Source organism: Arachis hypogaea, chromosome 12 (assembly GCF_003086295.3).
Source record: "Arachis hypogaea cultivar Tifrunner chromosome 12, arahy.Tifrunner.gnm2.J5K5, whole genome shotgun sequence".
In the NCBI taxonomy this organism is placed as follows: domain Eukaryota; kingdom Viridiplantae; phylum Streptophyta; class Magnoliopsida; order Fabales; family Fabaceae; genus Arachis; species Arachis hypogaea.
In genome coordinates this window covers 38207250-38225226 of record NC_092047.1, presented here as the reverse complement: position 1 = coordinate 38225226, position 17977 = coordinate 38207250, and the positions used below count along the sequence as shown (strand labels likewise).

Genomic DNA, 17977 nt, shown 5'->3' with positions numbered 1-17977 from the left:
ATTTCCAAAGGAAAGCTTGACCACCTGGGAAAATGTAATGAGCATATTCTTGACAAGTAATGTGCACGGATACCGTCGGCAAGGAATTTCATAAGATTTTTCATGTTGCAAGTATAGTCCTCAACCGACAAATAATCCGTGAATCAAATTTAGAAGGAATTGGTTGTCACAAGTTCAACCCCAATAAAGTAACCGAAGTATTCAAACCTCGGGTCATCTCACAAGGAATGGACAAACATGTGCATCAACATTGGTTAGAATTCCGGGGTTGCAAGTCATGAGCAAGAAATTAAACTAGGAATCTTAATAAGTAAGTAATCTTGAAATGTAAGAAACTAATTCAAATAACTAAAGCAAGAAGTGAGCAATTCCAAGCTAATAAGATGACTTTCAATATAATTCTACTCTAAAGCTAAACAAATAACTATAACTGAGACAAAGCAATTAGGATTTTTGGGTTTTCAAATATGAATGATAAAAGCAACTCTTGGCTAAGCATGGGAATTGAGATCGCCATCCTTGTCTCCATATCAAACATTGACAATCATGAGGTACCAACCCACTAAGTCTACTTCTCAAAAGCCTTAAGTACGTATTATCTACTCCTAGGCTTGAAGTACGTTAAATAGGTTTGATCACATCAACCCATATGTCCCAACCTATCTACTAATTAGATTAGTAGTGGGTTAGTGTCAATGGGTATCAAATTGATCACCTAGGGTTCTCAAATTACCAATTCAATGAGACCCAATGACTCAAGGTCACTCAATTCCCTTAGCTTATGCCAAGAGTAAAGAAAACTACTCCATAATCAAAGGAAACATTTCATCAAACACATGGTAAGCATTACTAAAAGACATTTCCAAAGTGCAATTAAATTGAAATTTGCAAGTACCCACTAACAATTATCAACATACAATCACTCAAACAACACAATTAACCATGAAAATCATCAATGTAACATTAGCAATTCAAGATTCACAAGATTCATGAATTGGGTATAAAATGACAATTGACAAGAAAACATAAATCTAACACAAGATCTAAACAAAATTATGCTAAGGAATTCAAATTAAGCAATCAAAACTAGTAATTAATAAGATCCAATTCAGAATTCAACAAGGGAAGATCAATTCAAACTAGATCTAGAGAGGAACAAGGCTTTCTCTCTCTAGAAGAACAAAAACCAAAAAACTAGCTAAAAATTGTGTCTAAGTGTAAAATGAATGATCCCCCATTTCCCCTAGCATCCTTGGGTCTTTTCCATGCAGAACCAGCTTGAATTTGGGCCTCTTGAGCCTCAGAAATCACCAGGCACGATTTCCTTTAATGAGGTCACGTGCAGCTTATCGCGCGTGCGCGCCATGCGTGTGTGCGCGCCGATTGATTTTGTGATACACGCGCGCGCGCCATGTATGCGTGCGCGCCTATGTGGATTTTCCTAATCTGCGCGGATGCGTCCATCTTTGTGCGCCACTTCCAGCTGTCCTCATCCACGCGTGCGCGCCCATGCTGAAGTTCCCAAAATCCAAATCTTCATGTTCTTTCCTCTTGTACATGCTTCTTTTCTCTCTTCTAGGCCATTATTGCCCTATAAATTCTAAAATCAGGCAACAAACACGTCACGGCATCGAATGGTAATAAAAGAGGATCAAAATATAGCAATTTTAAGGCAAAAGAAGCATGTTTTTCATCATGAAGCAATATTAGGAAGAGAACACAAAACCATGTTCTTGTGAATAAGCGTGAAAAATATTGACAAAACTCCCCAAATTCTACACAATATAAACCACAAAATTGGGGTTTATCAAATCTCCCCACACTTAAACCATGCATGTCCTCTTGCTTAAAATAAAAAAAAGACCAAATATCATGGTAAGAAAGGGTTCATGAAGTGCAAGTTACCTAAATAAATGCCTGTGACCAACGTAAAAGCATCTATCTACTTGGTCAAGGGTAAATCTATCCTCCAAGAACACATATGAGCATACGGGGTGAAAGTGATATGTAGTTCATAAATCCTACCAATTCGAACATCACTATGAAGTGTATATAACTTGCTAGATGAACGCTTGTGAAAGCCGAGAACAAGGAGTTGAGCATCGAACCCTCACCGGAAGTGTATCCGCTCTATTCGCTCTAGTGTATAGGGTTCGTCACTCAATCCTCTCCTAATCATGCTTTCCAAGATTTGTCTTTCATCTAACAATCAACAATTACTTAATGCATGCTTACAAGTATCATGAGGTCTTATTCACGGGTTGTAATGGGGCTAGGGTGAAGGTAAGGATGTATATGGTCAAGTGAGCTTAAAATTTGAATCCTTGATTAACCTAAGATCCCACTAGACATATAGAACAACCTATACAACTATAATACAATCCTAGCTACCCATGGGTTTCACTTTTTCTTTTTCATACTCATGTATTCTTTTCAATTCACATCCCATATGCATTGTTATTATTACTTTGTCTTGGGGCATTTTTGTCCCCTCTCATTGTTTTCTCCTTTTTTTATTTTTGTTTTTTTTATATATATTTTTTTTCTATTTCTTTTTCTTACATACTCATATATACACATAATTTTTTTTTTCGTTTTGGTCCCCTTTTTCTTGGGGTTTCATGTACAAAAGTTTCAATGCATATGGTTCAATCATTCAATACATGAATATGTTTCCAAATTCCAGAATTTTCAATTACTATTACAAATACACCTCTTTACATCTACCTAAGTTCCCAAGTACACCCTCCCATTTGAATGATACACACCCTCACTTACCTAAGCTAATCAAGGATCCAAATCTAGGGACATTCATTGTTTTTCACTTAGGGTAGTTGATGTGCTCTATTTAAGAACAAAAGGGGTTTATCATGGGCTCAAAATTAGTTAGCAATGGTAGATAAAAGGGTTAAGGCTATTTGGGAGAAGTGACTATTGAAATGATGGCCTCAATCATGTAAATGCATTCATACACAAAGTAATGGACATATAGAATCAGACAAAGCAAGGATTATAATCATAGAGAGAGAATAATGCATACAAGAATGGGAAATAATGGCTAGAAGATATAACCACACAATAGGCTCAAAACTCACATGCTTGTGTTCTTAACTCAATCACTATGTTCCAAAATACATTCTTGAAGCAAGTTTACCGCAAAAAATTTTTCAAAATTGGTAGGGTACCTCGAAATCACAGTTTCTTGGGGAAGAAGTCATTATTTTGACCAAGTAACTCTGTAGGAACTAATTATCATGCAAGGAGTATTTACAAGCAAGACTAACTACACATGCAATGTACTAATTACTAAGCAAAAGATAAATCCATAGGTGTTGAAAGGAAGAGATTGTTACCCATGGAGATCGGTTGAACGACCTCCCCAGACTTAGAATTTAGCACGGTACTCCGTGCCACCAACAATGTGCAAGGGACGGTCGGGACCGAAACCTTCACTATCCCCTTCATCAGAGCTCCCATCACTTGGGTTTGAGGTGGATGTGAATATTTCGGGTTCCTCCATGCTAGGGGTAACACAACGCAGAAGCTTTTTGATGTAAGTGTATCGGCGTTGGTTGCGCCGCTCATATCTATCAATCTTCCGGTGTAGATCTTCTATCTTTTGATGGGTGGATCTTTGCCTTGGTTGTGACGATGAGGTAGAAGGAATAGTTGATGGAAGGGCTATGTCAAGGCTTGGGTTGTTCATGGGAAGATGTAAGTATTTTCCGCTTGGGACCACATCGCCCTTAGCCGGAATTATAGCCTTCGTGTCCATGTCTTCCCAAGGAACACCCGCAGCAGCAACTAAATCAGATACCAATGTTGGAAATGGCAAATTACGACGGGCGTGGACTTGACCCATCGCTTGCTTAACAAGAAGCAGAATGTTCACCTGTCTTTCCGTGAGAACACACCAAACAAGCAAAGCGAGATCCGCCGTGAAGGACGACTTGTGGGTGCTAGGTAGCACATAGTGGGATAGGATCTGGGCCCAAGCTCTAGCTTCTACAGTGAGGAAACATGCGTCAATGCACTTGGGCCTCATCCAGAGACGACCATGGGTCCAAAATGTCTCTAGTTCAGCAATGACTCGGAGGATCGAGTCCCAATCAAACCCAAACTTTTCTCACTGATGTAAGACCTCTTGGTAGCCATCCATGTCACTTGGTATTGGTAAGACATTAAGCACTTGCTGAATAGCCTCTTCTGAAATTGAGACTTGCTTCCGGCGCACGTATACCGCTTGAAGAGAGGGAAGATGGTAGTTAGTGTAGAATTCCAACACCCATGAGAGGTTGACCTCTTGTGGTTTTCTCAGAAGAAACTCTCATCCTCGCCGTTCAATGTGGGGTAGAATACAAGGAGCAACCTTGTCCGGCAGAGCGAGTAGATACTCAGCATGATAGTTCCTCTCAACCATGGCAGGGAACACAAGTTCACAGAAGCGGTTGGGGAACCTTAAAGAATCCCTTTCCGGCTTGCTCTTCTCGTTTTCATCAATAGGAGTGGGTGCCTTAGCCTTCTTAGATAGGGGTTTGGCTCCTAATGAAGAGTGCGCCTTAGAGTTTGACCTTTGGGGTGCCCTATTTGCGGCCGGTTTCCTTGAAGCTTTCTCCTTGCCTTTCTTGGTGGCCATCCTGTAAAAGAAAGGGAAAATGGAAAGCATTAAACCCAAAGAATCATCTCAACAAAAATATACAAGTGAGAAGTAGTGCCTAAAAGAAATGTGTCACAAAATGATCATAGAGGCATGGGTCACAACACTTGGCATGGGATGCAAGAGGGAGTAAAGCATGCAATATGGCATGAGAAGAATAATCTCAAGCATCCATAACAAAGAGAAAGTCATGTTCAGTGAGTGTCTAATTGGTAATTGTTCATACCCAGGGTCGAGCTATCCGAACCGGGATGTTCAGTAGCGAAGTGATCGACTTGTTCAGGTCAAGCGGACCGACTTCTTTATGAAGAACTCGGCCAAAACGACAGCAAAGCCCAATAAAAGGGCCCAAATAGAGGAACACGACCCAGAATCCAAAGGCAATCCCAGCCTATAGAGATAAAGGCGGTTCCCTTGAAAAAAAGCTGACTTCACTCAAGATAAGATAAGATAAGATAAGATAACTAACTTATCTTATCAGAAAGATCAACCCACGCTACTATAAATACGCTGGAGCACCCAGGTATAACTCATACTCTGATTCTACATAAAAAACCTGCTTAATACCCGTGCTAACTTAGGCATCGGAATCTTTTGCAGGTAACTCCACCCTCCGGTGGCCAAGGATCAGCAAGGCAGTAAGTCTGACGAGTCGGACCCAACAGCTCCGGCCGTCATCAGCCAGCCAGACACGTTATCTCCGACCAGTACAGAAGATCTCATCCGAGATCGACCTCCAGTTTCAGGTAACCCTCGGAACATTGGCGCCGTTGCCGGGGAACCTGGAAGTCATCCCAAAACCATGGCGGACGGCCATGACAACGACTACGATTCAGATTTGGAGAACAGAACGCCACACAAGAACGCGGACACTACGCTAAAGGATACCCCAGAATCCAACGGAGACAAAAACTCACCGAATCCGGGAGCCATGGAAGCACTCCAAGATCGTTTGAAGCAGCTAGAGAAAGAAACCGAGCAACAACGGGAGATCGGAAAAGATCTACAAAGAGAAGTACGGCGACGTCGAGAACTAGAAGAAAAACTACAGCAATTAGAAGCCGACCTCAAAACAAAAGCTCCTCGGACCACTCCTGAAGAAAAACCACGCAAAGAACAGGACCCATTCACCAGGGAAATCATGAAGACCAAAATTCCAAAGGACTTCAAGCTTCCGGATATAGTTTTGTACGATGGCACTACAGATCCCGACCATCATCTTAGCAATTTCAGAAGCAGGATGTACCTTACCGATGCCTCGGATGCCGTTCGTTGCAAAGCTTTTCCAACAACTCTCACAAAAATGGCAATCAGATGGTTCGACAACTTACCTCCGAGGTCCATCTCAAACTTTGACGATCTGGCCAAAAAGTTCTTGGCCAGATTCTCCATCCAGAAGGATAAGGCCAAGCACGCACCCAGCTTACTAGGGATCAAGCAAGGAGATCGGGAAAGCCTCCGCAACTACATGGAAAGATTCAACAAAACATGCATGGACATACAAAGTTTACCAACAGAGGCCGCCATCATGGGGCTTATCAACGGCTTACGAGAAGGACCTTTCAGCTAGTCCATATCAAAAAAGTATCCCACCTCCTTAGACGAAGTACAGGAGCGAGCAGAAAAATATATCAACATGGAAGAGAACGCTCGGTTGGGAGAAACCTCAAAATCTGGAGCCTCCTACCGAGACAGAGACAAGGACTCTAAAAGGAAAAAAGATCGACAGGGTGAGAAAATCAAAAAGTACCACAATTACACCCCTCTCAAACTATCCCTGGTCGACATATACAAAGAAGTTTGCCATACTGAGAAAATCCCCCCAGCACGACCACTCAAAGGCAAAAGGGGAGGAGGAAATCAGAAGGAGTATTGTGACTACCATCGAATTCGGGGACACTCTACCAACGAATATTTCGATCTGAAAAACATCATAGAAAAATTAGTAAGAGAAGGAAAATTAGATCGATTTCTGGCCACCCGGGATGATGACCAAAGAAAAAGACGGAGAGACGAAGATGATGCACGAACTGAACGGTCACCTCGGACACCAGAAAGACACGTCCACATGATACATGGCGGATTCGCAGGAGGCGGGATCTCCAAATCATCCCGAAAAAGATACCTTAAAGAAGTATACCACGTTGAGGGAAAGGAGGATGCACCCGACATCCCGGCGATAACATTCACTAAAGAAGACGCATCCGGCATCATCCCGGGACACGACGACCCCATGGTCATCACAATTATATTGGCAAACGCCAATTTACACCGCACATTAGTAGACCAAGGGAGTTCTGCCGACATCTTATTCAAAATAGCCTTCGACAAACTCGGTTTAGACGAAAGGGAACTAAGAGCATACCCGAACAATCTGTTTGGACTAGGAGACACTCCGATACAACTGTTGGGATGCGTATCGCTACACACTACTTTTGGAAAGGGGAATCAATCTAGGACCCTCAAAATAGACTATATTGTGGTTGACGTAAGTTCAGCCTACAATGCTCTCATAGGACGGACAACACTCAATCAACTCGGCGCAATAGTCTCAACTCCACATTTATGCATGAAATTCCCAACTACAGAGGGGATAGCCACGGTAAAAGTAGATCAAAAGATAGCACGTCGCTGCTATAACGAGAGCTTAAACCTCAAAGGCAGAGGAGAAGAGTTTCATACAATTGAGCTTGGTGGAGCTCAGCGTCGAGAAGAACTCCGTCCGCGCCCAGAAGGCGAGATAGAGAAGGTTCAGATTGGAGACACCTCGGATAAAACGACTAATATCGGCACGGTCCTAAGAGGAGACTCAAAAGAATCACTGATACAATTCTTGCGAGATAATGTCGACCTCTTCGCATGGAAAGCCGCAGACATGCCAGGAATAGACCCTAAGTTAATGTGCCACAAGTTAGCGGTCTATCCAGGATCTCGGCCGGTGCAGCAGAAACAAAGAAAACTCGGACCAGAACGATCCTGAGCTGTGGAAGAACAAGTACAAGCAGGAGCTGCGATAAGATCTCTCCCCTTCTATGCTACTTTAAGAAAGGGAAAACAGTTCGAATGGACGACAGAATGCGAACAAGCTTTCCAAGACTTCAAGGAATTCTTAGGACGGCCACCTATTTTATCTCGACCACAAGAAGGAGAACCACTTATATTATATCTCGCAGTAGGAAGCCGGGCGATAGCCTCAGCACTAGTCAGAGAAGACGAAAATGGGCAACAACCCGTCTACTTCATTAGCAAAGCATTACAGGGATCCGTGCTGAACTACTAGAAAATAGAAAAATTTGCCTATACTCTCATCCTAACATCTCGACGACTCCGCCCATATTTTCAGGCTCATACCATTAAGGTTAGAACTAACCAGCCCATAAAAAGAATATTGCAAAAAACAGATTTAGCAGGCAGAATTCTACAATGGGCAGTCGAGTTATCGGAGTTCGACCTCCAATATGAAGCTCGGACGGCCATCAAGTCACAGTATCTGGCCGACTTCATCGCAGAATTCACAGATACCCCGGAAATTCCCGCAGGATGGAATCTCTACGTGGACGGTTCCTCAAATAAAACTGGAAGCGGCGCAGGCGTGATAATAGAAAGCAACCAAGGAACCCAAGTTGAGCTTTCCCTCAAGTTCGGGTTCCGGGCCTCCAATAACCAAGCGGAATATGAAGCACTATTAGCTGGTTTGAAGCTGGCTAAAGAGGTCGGAGCTCAAAAACTCAACATTTACAGCAATTCACAAGTGATCACATCACAAATAACAGGGAGCTACCAAGCCAAAGACCCCACCATGAAAAAATATTTAGACAAAACCAAGGAACTACTCGGACAAGTCGGGGAATACAAGATCTGCCACATACCCCGCGAACGAAATGCCCGAGCTGATGCACTCTCAAAACTAGCCAACACCAAACCAGGGGGCAACAATAGAAGCCTCATCTAGGAAATGTTGCAAAACCCGTCAATCTCGGAAGAAGAATAAGTCCTGGCCATAACAAGTCAGGACCAAGGATGGACGACCCTCATAATCAAATACCTCAAAGAAGAAACACTCCCCGCAGAAGAAAAGGAGGCAAAAAAGTTAAAAAGGGAGGCACAGTACTACACCATCATAAACAACATCCTGTACAAAAGAGGAATCTCAATACCTTTACTAAAATGCGTGGCGACCTCCAACACAAAGGAAGTGCTAGAAGAAATACATAGCGGCATTTGTGGCAATCATCTCGGAGCACGAGCTCTCGCCAAAAAAGTACTCCGAGCAGGATTTTATTGGCCAACTCTACAGAAAGAAGCTACAGAATTTGTAAAGACATGTCCACCATGTCAAAAACATGCCAATTTTCACATCGCCCCGCCAGAAGAGCTCATCAGCGTGACTTCACCTTGGCCATTTGCAAAATGGGGACTCGATCTTCTCGGCCCCTTCCCACAGGGATCAGGACAAGTTAAATTTCTCATAGTGGGAGTAGATTACTTTACAAAGTAGATTGAGGCAGAGCCCCTAGCCAATGCCACCGCTCAAAGGAGTCAAAAATTCTTATATAGAAATATTGTCACGAGATTCGGGATTCCATATTCGATAACTACAGACAATGGCACTCAATTCACAGATGCAAGTTTCAGAAAACTAGTAGCCGACTTAAATATAAAGCACCAGTACACCTCAGTTGAGCATCCACAATCCAATGGACAGGCCGAGGCCGCAAACAAAGTCATATTGGCTGGGCTAAAACAGAGATTACAAAATGCAAAAGGAGCCTGGGCAGAAGAGCTTCCACAGGTCCTATGGGCATATCGAACAACTCCACATTCCACCACAAAGGAATCCCCCTTCCGATTAGCATACGGAACGGAAGCAATGATTCCAGTAGAAATTGAGGAAGGATCGCCAAGAGTAGTTCACTACAATGAAGGAGCAAACTCCCAACTCCAAAGAGAAGAGCTCGACTTGTTACCCGAAATACAAGAAAGAGCTCGGATCAAGGAAGAAGCCCTAAAACGCCGAATGGCTTCCAGATACAATCAAAAGGTAGTGCCGAGAAGTTTTGCGGAGAATGATCTTATCCTAATCCGAAATGATATCGGAACAACTCGACCGGGAGAAGGAAAGCTGGCGGCAAACTGGAAAGGATCCTACCGAGTTATAGAAGTACTTGGAAAGGGCTACTACAGACTGTCTGAACTTGACGGACGAGAGCTTCTCAGGTCATGGCATGCCTGCAACCTCAGAAGGTACTACAGTTAGAAAAAAAAGGATATAAAAGATCTCATCATTGGATGCACACTTTTTCCTAAAAAGGTTTTTTAATGAGGCACCAAGTTGAGACTCAGACAATCCCATATGTATATATTTCTACTTTTTCTTTTAATAAAGGATATTTGAGACATTCTACAAAGATTTCAAGACGCATTAATCTGAAGCATTCATCGTCCGATTATAAAGCGACAGATCGGCAGGAAGTGAAAAATAATTTCACTGCACGATTACGGTAAAGACAAACCGTCCGATAAAGGTGAAAACGCGATTCACCCAAAGGACGATCCAGAGATGACAACCACTTTCTACAAATCGGCAAAAATGAACACAGAATAATGTAAGAAGTTATCGAAAGTGATCTAAAAAAGAACCTGACGAGGTCTTACGGATCGCTAAAATAATAACTTAAAGACTGGTCGAACATTAAGAAGTCGAACCAAGTCAAACCAAGTTATAAGTAAACCCTGGAAAGAGGTCTGGCCAACCCTATTAAAGAGGATTACTTTAACTTAGAAGGGCCCGACAAAACAAAGTCTGCCCAAAATGAAAAGTTATCAAAGTAGTCCCTGAAAGAGATCTGACAAAGATCCAAGAAAGAGGACTACAAATAACTTAAAGGAGACCGATATAACCAAGTCGGACTCCTACTACTAAAAGTTATCAAAGTAGTCCCTGAAAGAGATCTGACAAAGATCCAAGAAAGAGGACTGCAAATAACTTAAAGGAGACCGATATAACCAAGTCGGACTCCTACTACAAAAAGTTATCAAAGAAGTCCCTGAAAGAGATCTAACAAAGATCCAAGAAAGAGGACTACAAATAACTTAAAGGAGACCGATATAACCAAGTCGGACTCCTACTACTAAAAGTTATCAAAGTAGTCCCTGAAAGAGATCTGACAAAGATCCAAGAAAGAGGACTACAAATAACTTAAAGAAGACCGATATAACCAAGTCGGACTCCTACTACTAAAAGTTATCAAAGTAGTCCTTGAAAGAGATCTGACAAAGATCCAAGAAAGAGGACTACAAATAACTTAAAGGAGACCGATATAACCAAGTCGGACTCCTACTACTAAAAGTTATCAAAGTAGTCCCTGAAAGAGATCTGACAAAGATCCAAGAAAGAGGACTACAAATAACTTAAAGGAGACCGATATAACTAAGTCGGACTCCTACTACTAAAAGTTATCAAAGTAGTCCCTGAAAGAGATCTGACAAAGATCCAAGAAAAAGGACTACAAATAACTTAAAAGAGACCGACACAACCAAATCGGACTCCTACTACAAACAAGTTATCAAAATAGTTCCTGAAAGAGATCTGACAAAGATCCAGGAAAGGGATTACAAATATAACTAGGAAATGGACTGCGAAAACAACTCGGAGACCAACTTAAAGGATTCAAATACAAAATACGAAAGCAATCCAAAAGAGGTGAAGCTGTAGGGTCCCAACATTCACAGAGATTAAAAAAGCCTCGGAGGCAACCAAAACCTACCGCAAAAGTAGAAGCATGCTACCATTTGTTTTTATAAAAAACAAAAGTTGCTAGGCAAGCAACAAGAAAGTGTTAGCAAAACATAAAGAGTTCAAAAAAGCCCACAAGCCGGGCCAACTACATATCCGAAATAAAGATTAAAACTAAGGGTCAGAAGATTTTTTAGCAGCATCAGGCTGAGGAGACGGAGGCCGAGTCTGGAGAGGAACGGCATCTACAGTACCGTCATCCCGGTTCAAGATCTGGCAGTCGGGGTCAGAAGCGGGAGGACCAACCTCGGCAGGGACAGCAGAAGTCGACACCTTGGTAGAAGCCACAGGGGGAGGATCGACATCATCCTCATCCTCGTCATCAGGGACAACCTTGCCATCCCTGACAACGTTCTCCAAGCTAAAGAGGGTCAGGTCGGCCTCGGGAGCAATAACCCGAACTTGTTCCCTCAGGTTCTCATAGGCAGCAGTTACACTGCCAACAAGATGAGCTTGGAGTTCGGAATAATTAGCCCAGGCATTCTCCAACTCTTCTCTCAGACGCAACACCTCCCGGTAAGACGTCAAATAACTGTCCTTATGCCGCATAGCTGTGTCCTCGGCCAGTTTCAAAGAACCAGCCAAGGAAGTAGAAATAGCCTTTTCATTTTCCAAATCTTTCTCCAACCTGGCCACCCTTACTTCAAGCTCCCCCTTTAAATCCTTCATCCGATCAAACTCCTGTTTGGCCTCCTCCATAAAAGCTTTAGTAGCATGGAGAGGAAGACTTTGAGCAGTCCGATATAGGGCCGCCCCCATATGCGCCAACTTGATACCACTCCGGGTGATATAATCAAAATGATGAAGAATCGACACGTCATCCATCGGAAGAACACCATAAGGGCCGATTTGTTGATCTACAAACTCAACTGCATCAAATTCAGGAGCATCAAGGTTGAAAGGTTCAGTTGTTCTTTGCTTCTTATTAGGAGGGGGACCGGAAGCAGCAACAGAAGATTGTGGAGGATCGACCTGACGGACCCGGGGAGTAGGAATTGCTCTCCTCGGCCCGGGAGAACTCGGTAAAGGAGGTTTAACCAGAGGCTGAGAAGACCCCTCTCCGGCCACTTTGGCCGAGAGGTTTAGTGCTGCGGTCGCCTTCTTTTCCTTCTTATAGGCTCTCATAGAATCATTATTCTTCGACATCTCTGAAAAACACGAAAAACAAAGACAAGTTACAACACAGGAAAAACAAAGTCTGAAAGCAAGTATAAAAACAAATCAGGCAGTACCCAAAGCAGCCCGAACCAAAGATTGATCATTCAAAAATCTCTTCGTGTCCAGGTGGGGTGGCTTCCCCCACAAATCTTCAAGAACGACCACAAAGGCCCGCTCAACCTCACTAAGCATTTCCCACGTGTAACGTGGCACTCTTACATTCTTTTGCCACTCCAGAGGAAAAGCAGGTTTATCATTTTCATCAAGAAAAAAGGGGCGAACCCCCTCAATGGCACGGACTCGGAAGAAATAGTTCTTAAAATCTTTAAACGACTTATCATACATGGCAAAAACTTTATGCCCCTGGGCCGACCTGAAAGAAACCAAGGAAGCTTTCTTTTTGGAGGAACCCCCAGGTTTGGCCGAGACAAAAAGATAAAGGAAAAGAGTTTCAGAAGGTGTTATATCCAACTCCTGACAAAGAAGTTGAAATATCTTGATAAAACCCCAGGAGTTTGGATGCAGCTGGGATGGGGCAATATTGCAGGACCACAACAAATCAGTTTCAAAGGCAGTAAAAGGAAAAGTAACGTTCAATTGGCTAAAAAAGTATTCATAAGCATAGAAAGAGGGACGCTCCCCCCGACGGAAGTCGGAAAACAAACTCTCTCATCAGAGTCAGGAGCAACAAGCTCATAATCACCCTCGCAGGAACTGTTAGCACAAATCCTATGGCGCTTTCTCAGCTCTGTGCAAAATTCAGCATCCACAATAGAAACACACAACAAAACAAGGGAGTCCAGCCAATCGGACATCCCCTTGGAAACTCTGGAAGACATCTCTACAATGTTATTGCGAGAAGACATGAGGCTAACTAAATCCTACAAGTAAGAAAAAGAAGAGGGGATTACTAAAAACATCTCGGACAAGGGAGAAAACAACTCAAAACGATGCAGGAGATCACACAGAAAAGAAAAACCCCAAGACTCAAACCAAAATCTCGGGGCATCCTTTGGAGGCAATAATCAGGCAAAGTTTCCAAGAAAAATCTACAGCTCGCACCCCGACATCTCTCAGAAAGAAAACAAAAGAAAGCGAAAATGCAAAAAAAGATCACCCTCATACAGTTTATCAGAAGAAAGCACTATTTCTACAGTTTAGTAAAAATAACCAAGCAGAAAGGCACAAACTTTTTTCGAAATCAAGCAAAAAGCAAGCACCAACACCGAGCATACCAAACAAGAAATCATCAAAGACACCAGCCCCTTTTCCAGAATCAGATACATTATCATCAAAAGCACAAACGAGAAATAACATGCAGAAGCCCTAAGCACATTAAAGCAATAGGAAAGGCGAAAAAGATTCAGAACACGCATTACGACTATAACCAGGCACAGTAGAAGCAGAAAGATCCAAACTTCCCTCAAAGCAAAATCGCAATTTAATCATGAAAAGCCAAAAGCAGCGAAAAAGAAAGAAAATGCGAATGGAACTCACCTGGAGAAGAGAAAAGCTTCAAAGGAAAGAAGGAGAGGCAAGTTGTCCCGAGAATCGTCAAGCGACGCCGCCACGAAGGAAAAGAGGAAACGAGGGTGAAAAACAGAGAACGAGAAAAACGGAGGAAAATGGTGAAGAAGTTACGAAAGAGCAAAGAAGAGAAACCGTCTCTGAGCTTTCAAAAATCAAAATAAAGAGCCAAAGGAGAAACGGAGCAATTAATACTAATTAATTAGGGTATTAAACCCTCGCACGTTCCCCAGGACAAAGCGCTAATACAAAAGGGCGCGCTTTTAGAAGGAAAACGTTCTACATTCAAAAAAGCTTCTGCAAAGGAATCGACAAAATGCTTGTGTTCGGCTTCACTAAAGAAGGACCGAAGTCAAAGAACTCGACCTCAAACGGAAGACCAAGCTCAAGTAGGGGCACTGTTCATACCCAGGGTGGAGCTATCCGAACCGGGATGTTCAGTAGCGAAGCGATCGACTTGTTCTGGTCAAGCGGACCGACTTCTTTATGAAGAACTCGGCCAAAACGACAACAAAGTCCAATAAAAGGGCCCAAATAGAGGAACACGATCCAGAATCCAAAGGCAATCCCATCCTATAGAGATAAAGGCGGTTCCCTTGAAGATAAGCTGACTTCACTCAAGATAAGATAAGATAAGATAAGATAACTAATCTTATCAGAAAGATCAGCCCACGCTACTATAAATACGCTGGAGCACCCAGGTATAACTCATACTCTGATTCTACATAAAAAACCTGCTTAATACCCGTGCTAACTTAGGCATCGGAGTCTCTTGCAGGTATCCCCCATCCTCCGGTGGCCAAGGATCAGCAAGGCAGTAAGTCCGACGAGTCGGACCCAACAGCTCCGGCCGTCATCAGTCAGCCAGACACGTTATCTCCGACCAGTACAGAAGATCTCATCCGAGATCGACCTCCAGTTTCAGGTAACCCTCGGAACAGTAATCATACACTCTAAGCAAACAAAGTGGACGCAATGCACTTAGAAGGAAGCAAGTGAGTGAGGAGGAAGCACTAAATTGAATATACATGATTAAAATAAACCAAAATGGCATTCGTGCATTTTCTGAAACACTTGGCGTGCGATTATCAAGTAATGAGCAATTATGAGATACTCATCCAATTAGAAGCTCAAAATGAAATATCAATCATCACATAACATCACTTTCTGACAAAGATAAAGAAAGGCAACAAGAAGATCTATTAAAGCAATTTACAACTCAGATTCAACATTCATAGAAAAGCAAGAAAAAGGAAAAATAAACAACCAAAAAGTAAGTAGTACAATCATGCAACTAAAAGAGCAAATAAGTGAATCAACAAGAAACATCTAACTAGAAGAAGAGATTATGCAAAGAAAGTAATAGATGAGATATAGAAGAAGTAAAACCGTGAGAAGTGTAAAAGAATCAAGGTATAATTTTCTTGGTGTGAAAATGAGAAAGAGATAGAAGAGATGTAGGGCTACCGGAGGTGGTGGTGGTCACCAGTGAGTGGCCGAAGACGGTGGTGAAGTATGGAAGAAGAAGAAGAAGAGAAGAGAAGTGATGGAGAAAGAAGAAGAAAGAAACATGAAAGAGGGTGAGAGAGGGATAGAAGCAGGGTGCGCAGCTTTAAAACTGGTTCGCGCGACCGACGCGCGCGCGCACAGTGCGCTAGCGCGTCAGGGAGGGTTTAGTGTGGGACGCGTACGCGTCTAGGGTGCGTACGCGTGAAGTCAGTTGGGCTCCTGGCATAGAGTTGGCACAAAATAGGCCTAACTCTCGGTTTCCTTGTACCAGAGTGGCATGCAGCATAGGCGGCACGGACGCGCACAGTGCGCGGACGCGTGCTTGATGGGGTTGGCTACCGGCGCGGATGCGCGCAGTGCACGGGGGCATCGGTGCAGGCACAGACTAGGCACAAGTATGGCACAACTCTCTGGTTTTTGTACCAGGGAGTTCATATTACACCATCGGCGCGCGTGCGCAGGCGGCATGCGCGCTAGCACGTGGGTGCCTGGCACGAAATGGGCACAAGGTGGGTATGACTCTTGGGTGTTTTACCCAGGAGTAAGAAATGCACCACCGGCGCCCGTGCGCACAGTGTGCTCGCGCGCGGATGCCCTTTTCCCCCTTTTTTTTCATAACATAGAAAGGGCTATGCTAACACATTCTTGGCAGGTGTTTAACCTAGTAGTCAAGAGAACACTCTCAAATTCATGCACTATCCAAAACATAGCATTCTCTCTACTTCAACAATTTATCCATACCAAAATGATGAAATCTATATGAACATCCTAGTTATCCAACAAGATCAATAAAACTAGCATTCCTATGCAATCAAAAACATCAAGAAGTTACAAAATATACAAAAATCTAGAGCTAAAAACAAGAAGGTATACACAAGGAAGATCTTACCACAGTGGGGTGCCTCTCACCAAGCATTTTTCTTTAACGTCTTTAAGTTGGACGGTCCTTCGCTTAAGCTTCCTCTCCTTTTGGTGCATCCTCAAGTAGGAGCACTTCCACTTCTCTTGGTGACTTGTAGCCATGGTACTTCTTCACTCTATGTCCATTCACTTTGAAAGTTGTGTCACTTTGAGGGTCAAACAATTCTACCACTCCATAGGACTTTATCTCTTTCACCTTGAAGGGTCCTTCCCATCTAGAACGGAGATTGCCAGGCATAAATCGCAGCCTCAAGTTGTAGAGGAGAACCTCATCACCTTCTTGAAAATCCTTCCTTCGGATGTGGTGATCGTGCAAGGCTTTAGTCTTCTCCTTGTATATCCGGGCATTCTCATATGCCTCCATCCTTAAGCACTCGAGCTCCTCTAGTTGTAATTTCCTGGCCACAGCCGCCTTGGTGAAATCCATGTTACACTACTTTACCGCCCAATAGGCTCTATGCTCAATTTTCACCGGAAGGTGGCATGCCTTACCATAGACGATCCGGAAGGGACTCATCCCTAACGGAGTCTTGTAGGCCGTCCTATACGCCCATAGTGCATCTCCTAACTGGAAGCTCCAATCCTTCCTTTTTGGATTTACCACTTTCTCCAAGATTCTCTTAATCTCCTGGTTGGACACTTCCGCTTGTCTGTTAGTCTGTGGGTGATAAGCGGTGGCAACCTTATGCAATATCCCATAGCTCTTGAGCAGTGCCTCTACTTTCCTGTTACAAAAGTGGGATCCTTGGTCGCTCACGATTGCTCGTGGCGACCCATAACGGCATACAATGTGATTTCTAATAAAAGAAATGACGGTATTGGTGTCGTCAAGGCGGGTAGGTATTGCTTCTACCCACTTTGACACGTAGTCAACCGCTAACAGAATATATAGATACCCACTTGAGTTGGGAAATGGTCCCATAAAGTCAATGCCCCATACATCAAATATCTCACAGAACAACATAGGTTGCTGAGGCATCTCATCCCTTTGGGACGTGTTTCCCGACTTCTGACACTGATGGCAAGACACACAGAACCGGTGTTGGCCACCAGAATCCATGATCCAACACCTTTTTAGCTGTCCGCTGTGGGCCAAAGTGGCCACCACATTCGAACGAATGGCAAGCTTCAAGAATAGGTTGAATTTCAGATTCTGGCACACATCTTCGAATTACTTGGTCCACTCCCCTCTTCCACAAGTGAGGGTCATCCCAAATATAGTATTTGGAGTCACTCCTCAACTTGTCCCTTTGGTTTTTAGAAAAGTTGGGAGGGAAGATTTTTGCAATCAAGTAGTTCGCTATTGGGGCAAACCAAGGAAAGCTATCCGACACAGCATGCAAACTATCCAATGGGAATGAGTCATTGATCGGAAATGGATCAAATTTTAAATTCTCAAGGCGGCTTAA

The 17977-nt window shown here is 43.2% G+C and overlaps 1 protein-coding gene across 1 annotated transcript; it reads right to left on the bottom strand.

The window, feature by feature from the left end:
• Window positions 1-16599: 16599 nt before the first annotated feature.
• On the bottom strand, window positions 16600-16995 carry LOC112729972 (uncharacterized). Its single transcript, XM_025780098.1, has one exon. The coding sequence runs from the start codon at window positions 16993-16995 to the stop codon at window positions 16600-16602; it is 396 nt and encodes a 131-aa protein (XP_025635883.1).
• Between the last annotated feature and the right edge of the window lie 982 nt (window positions 16996-17977).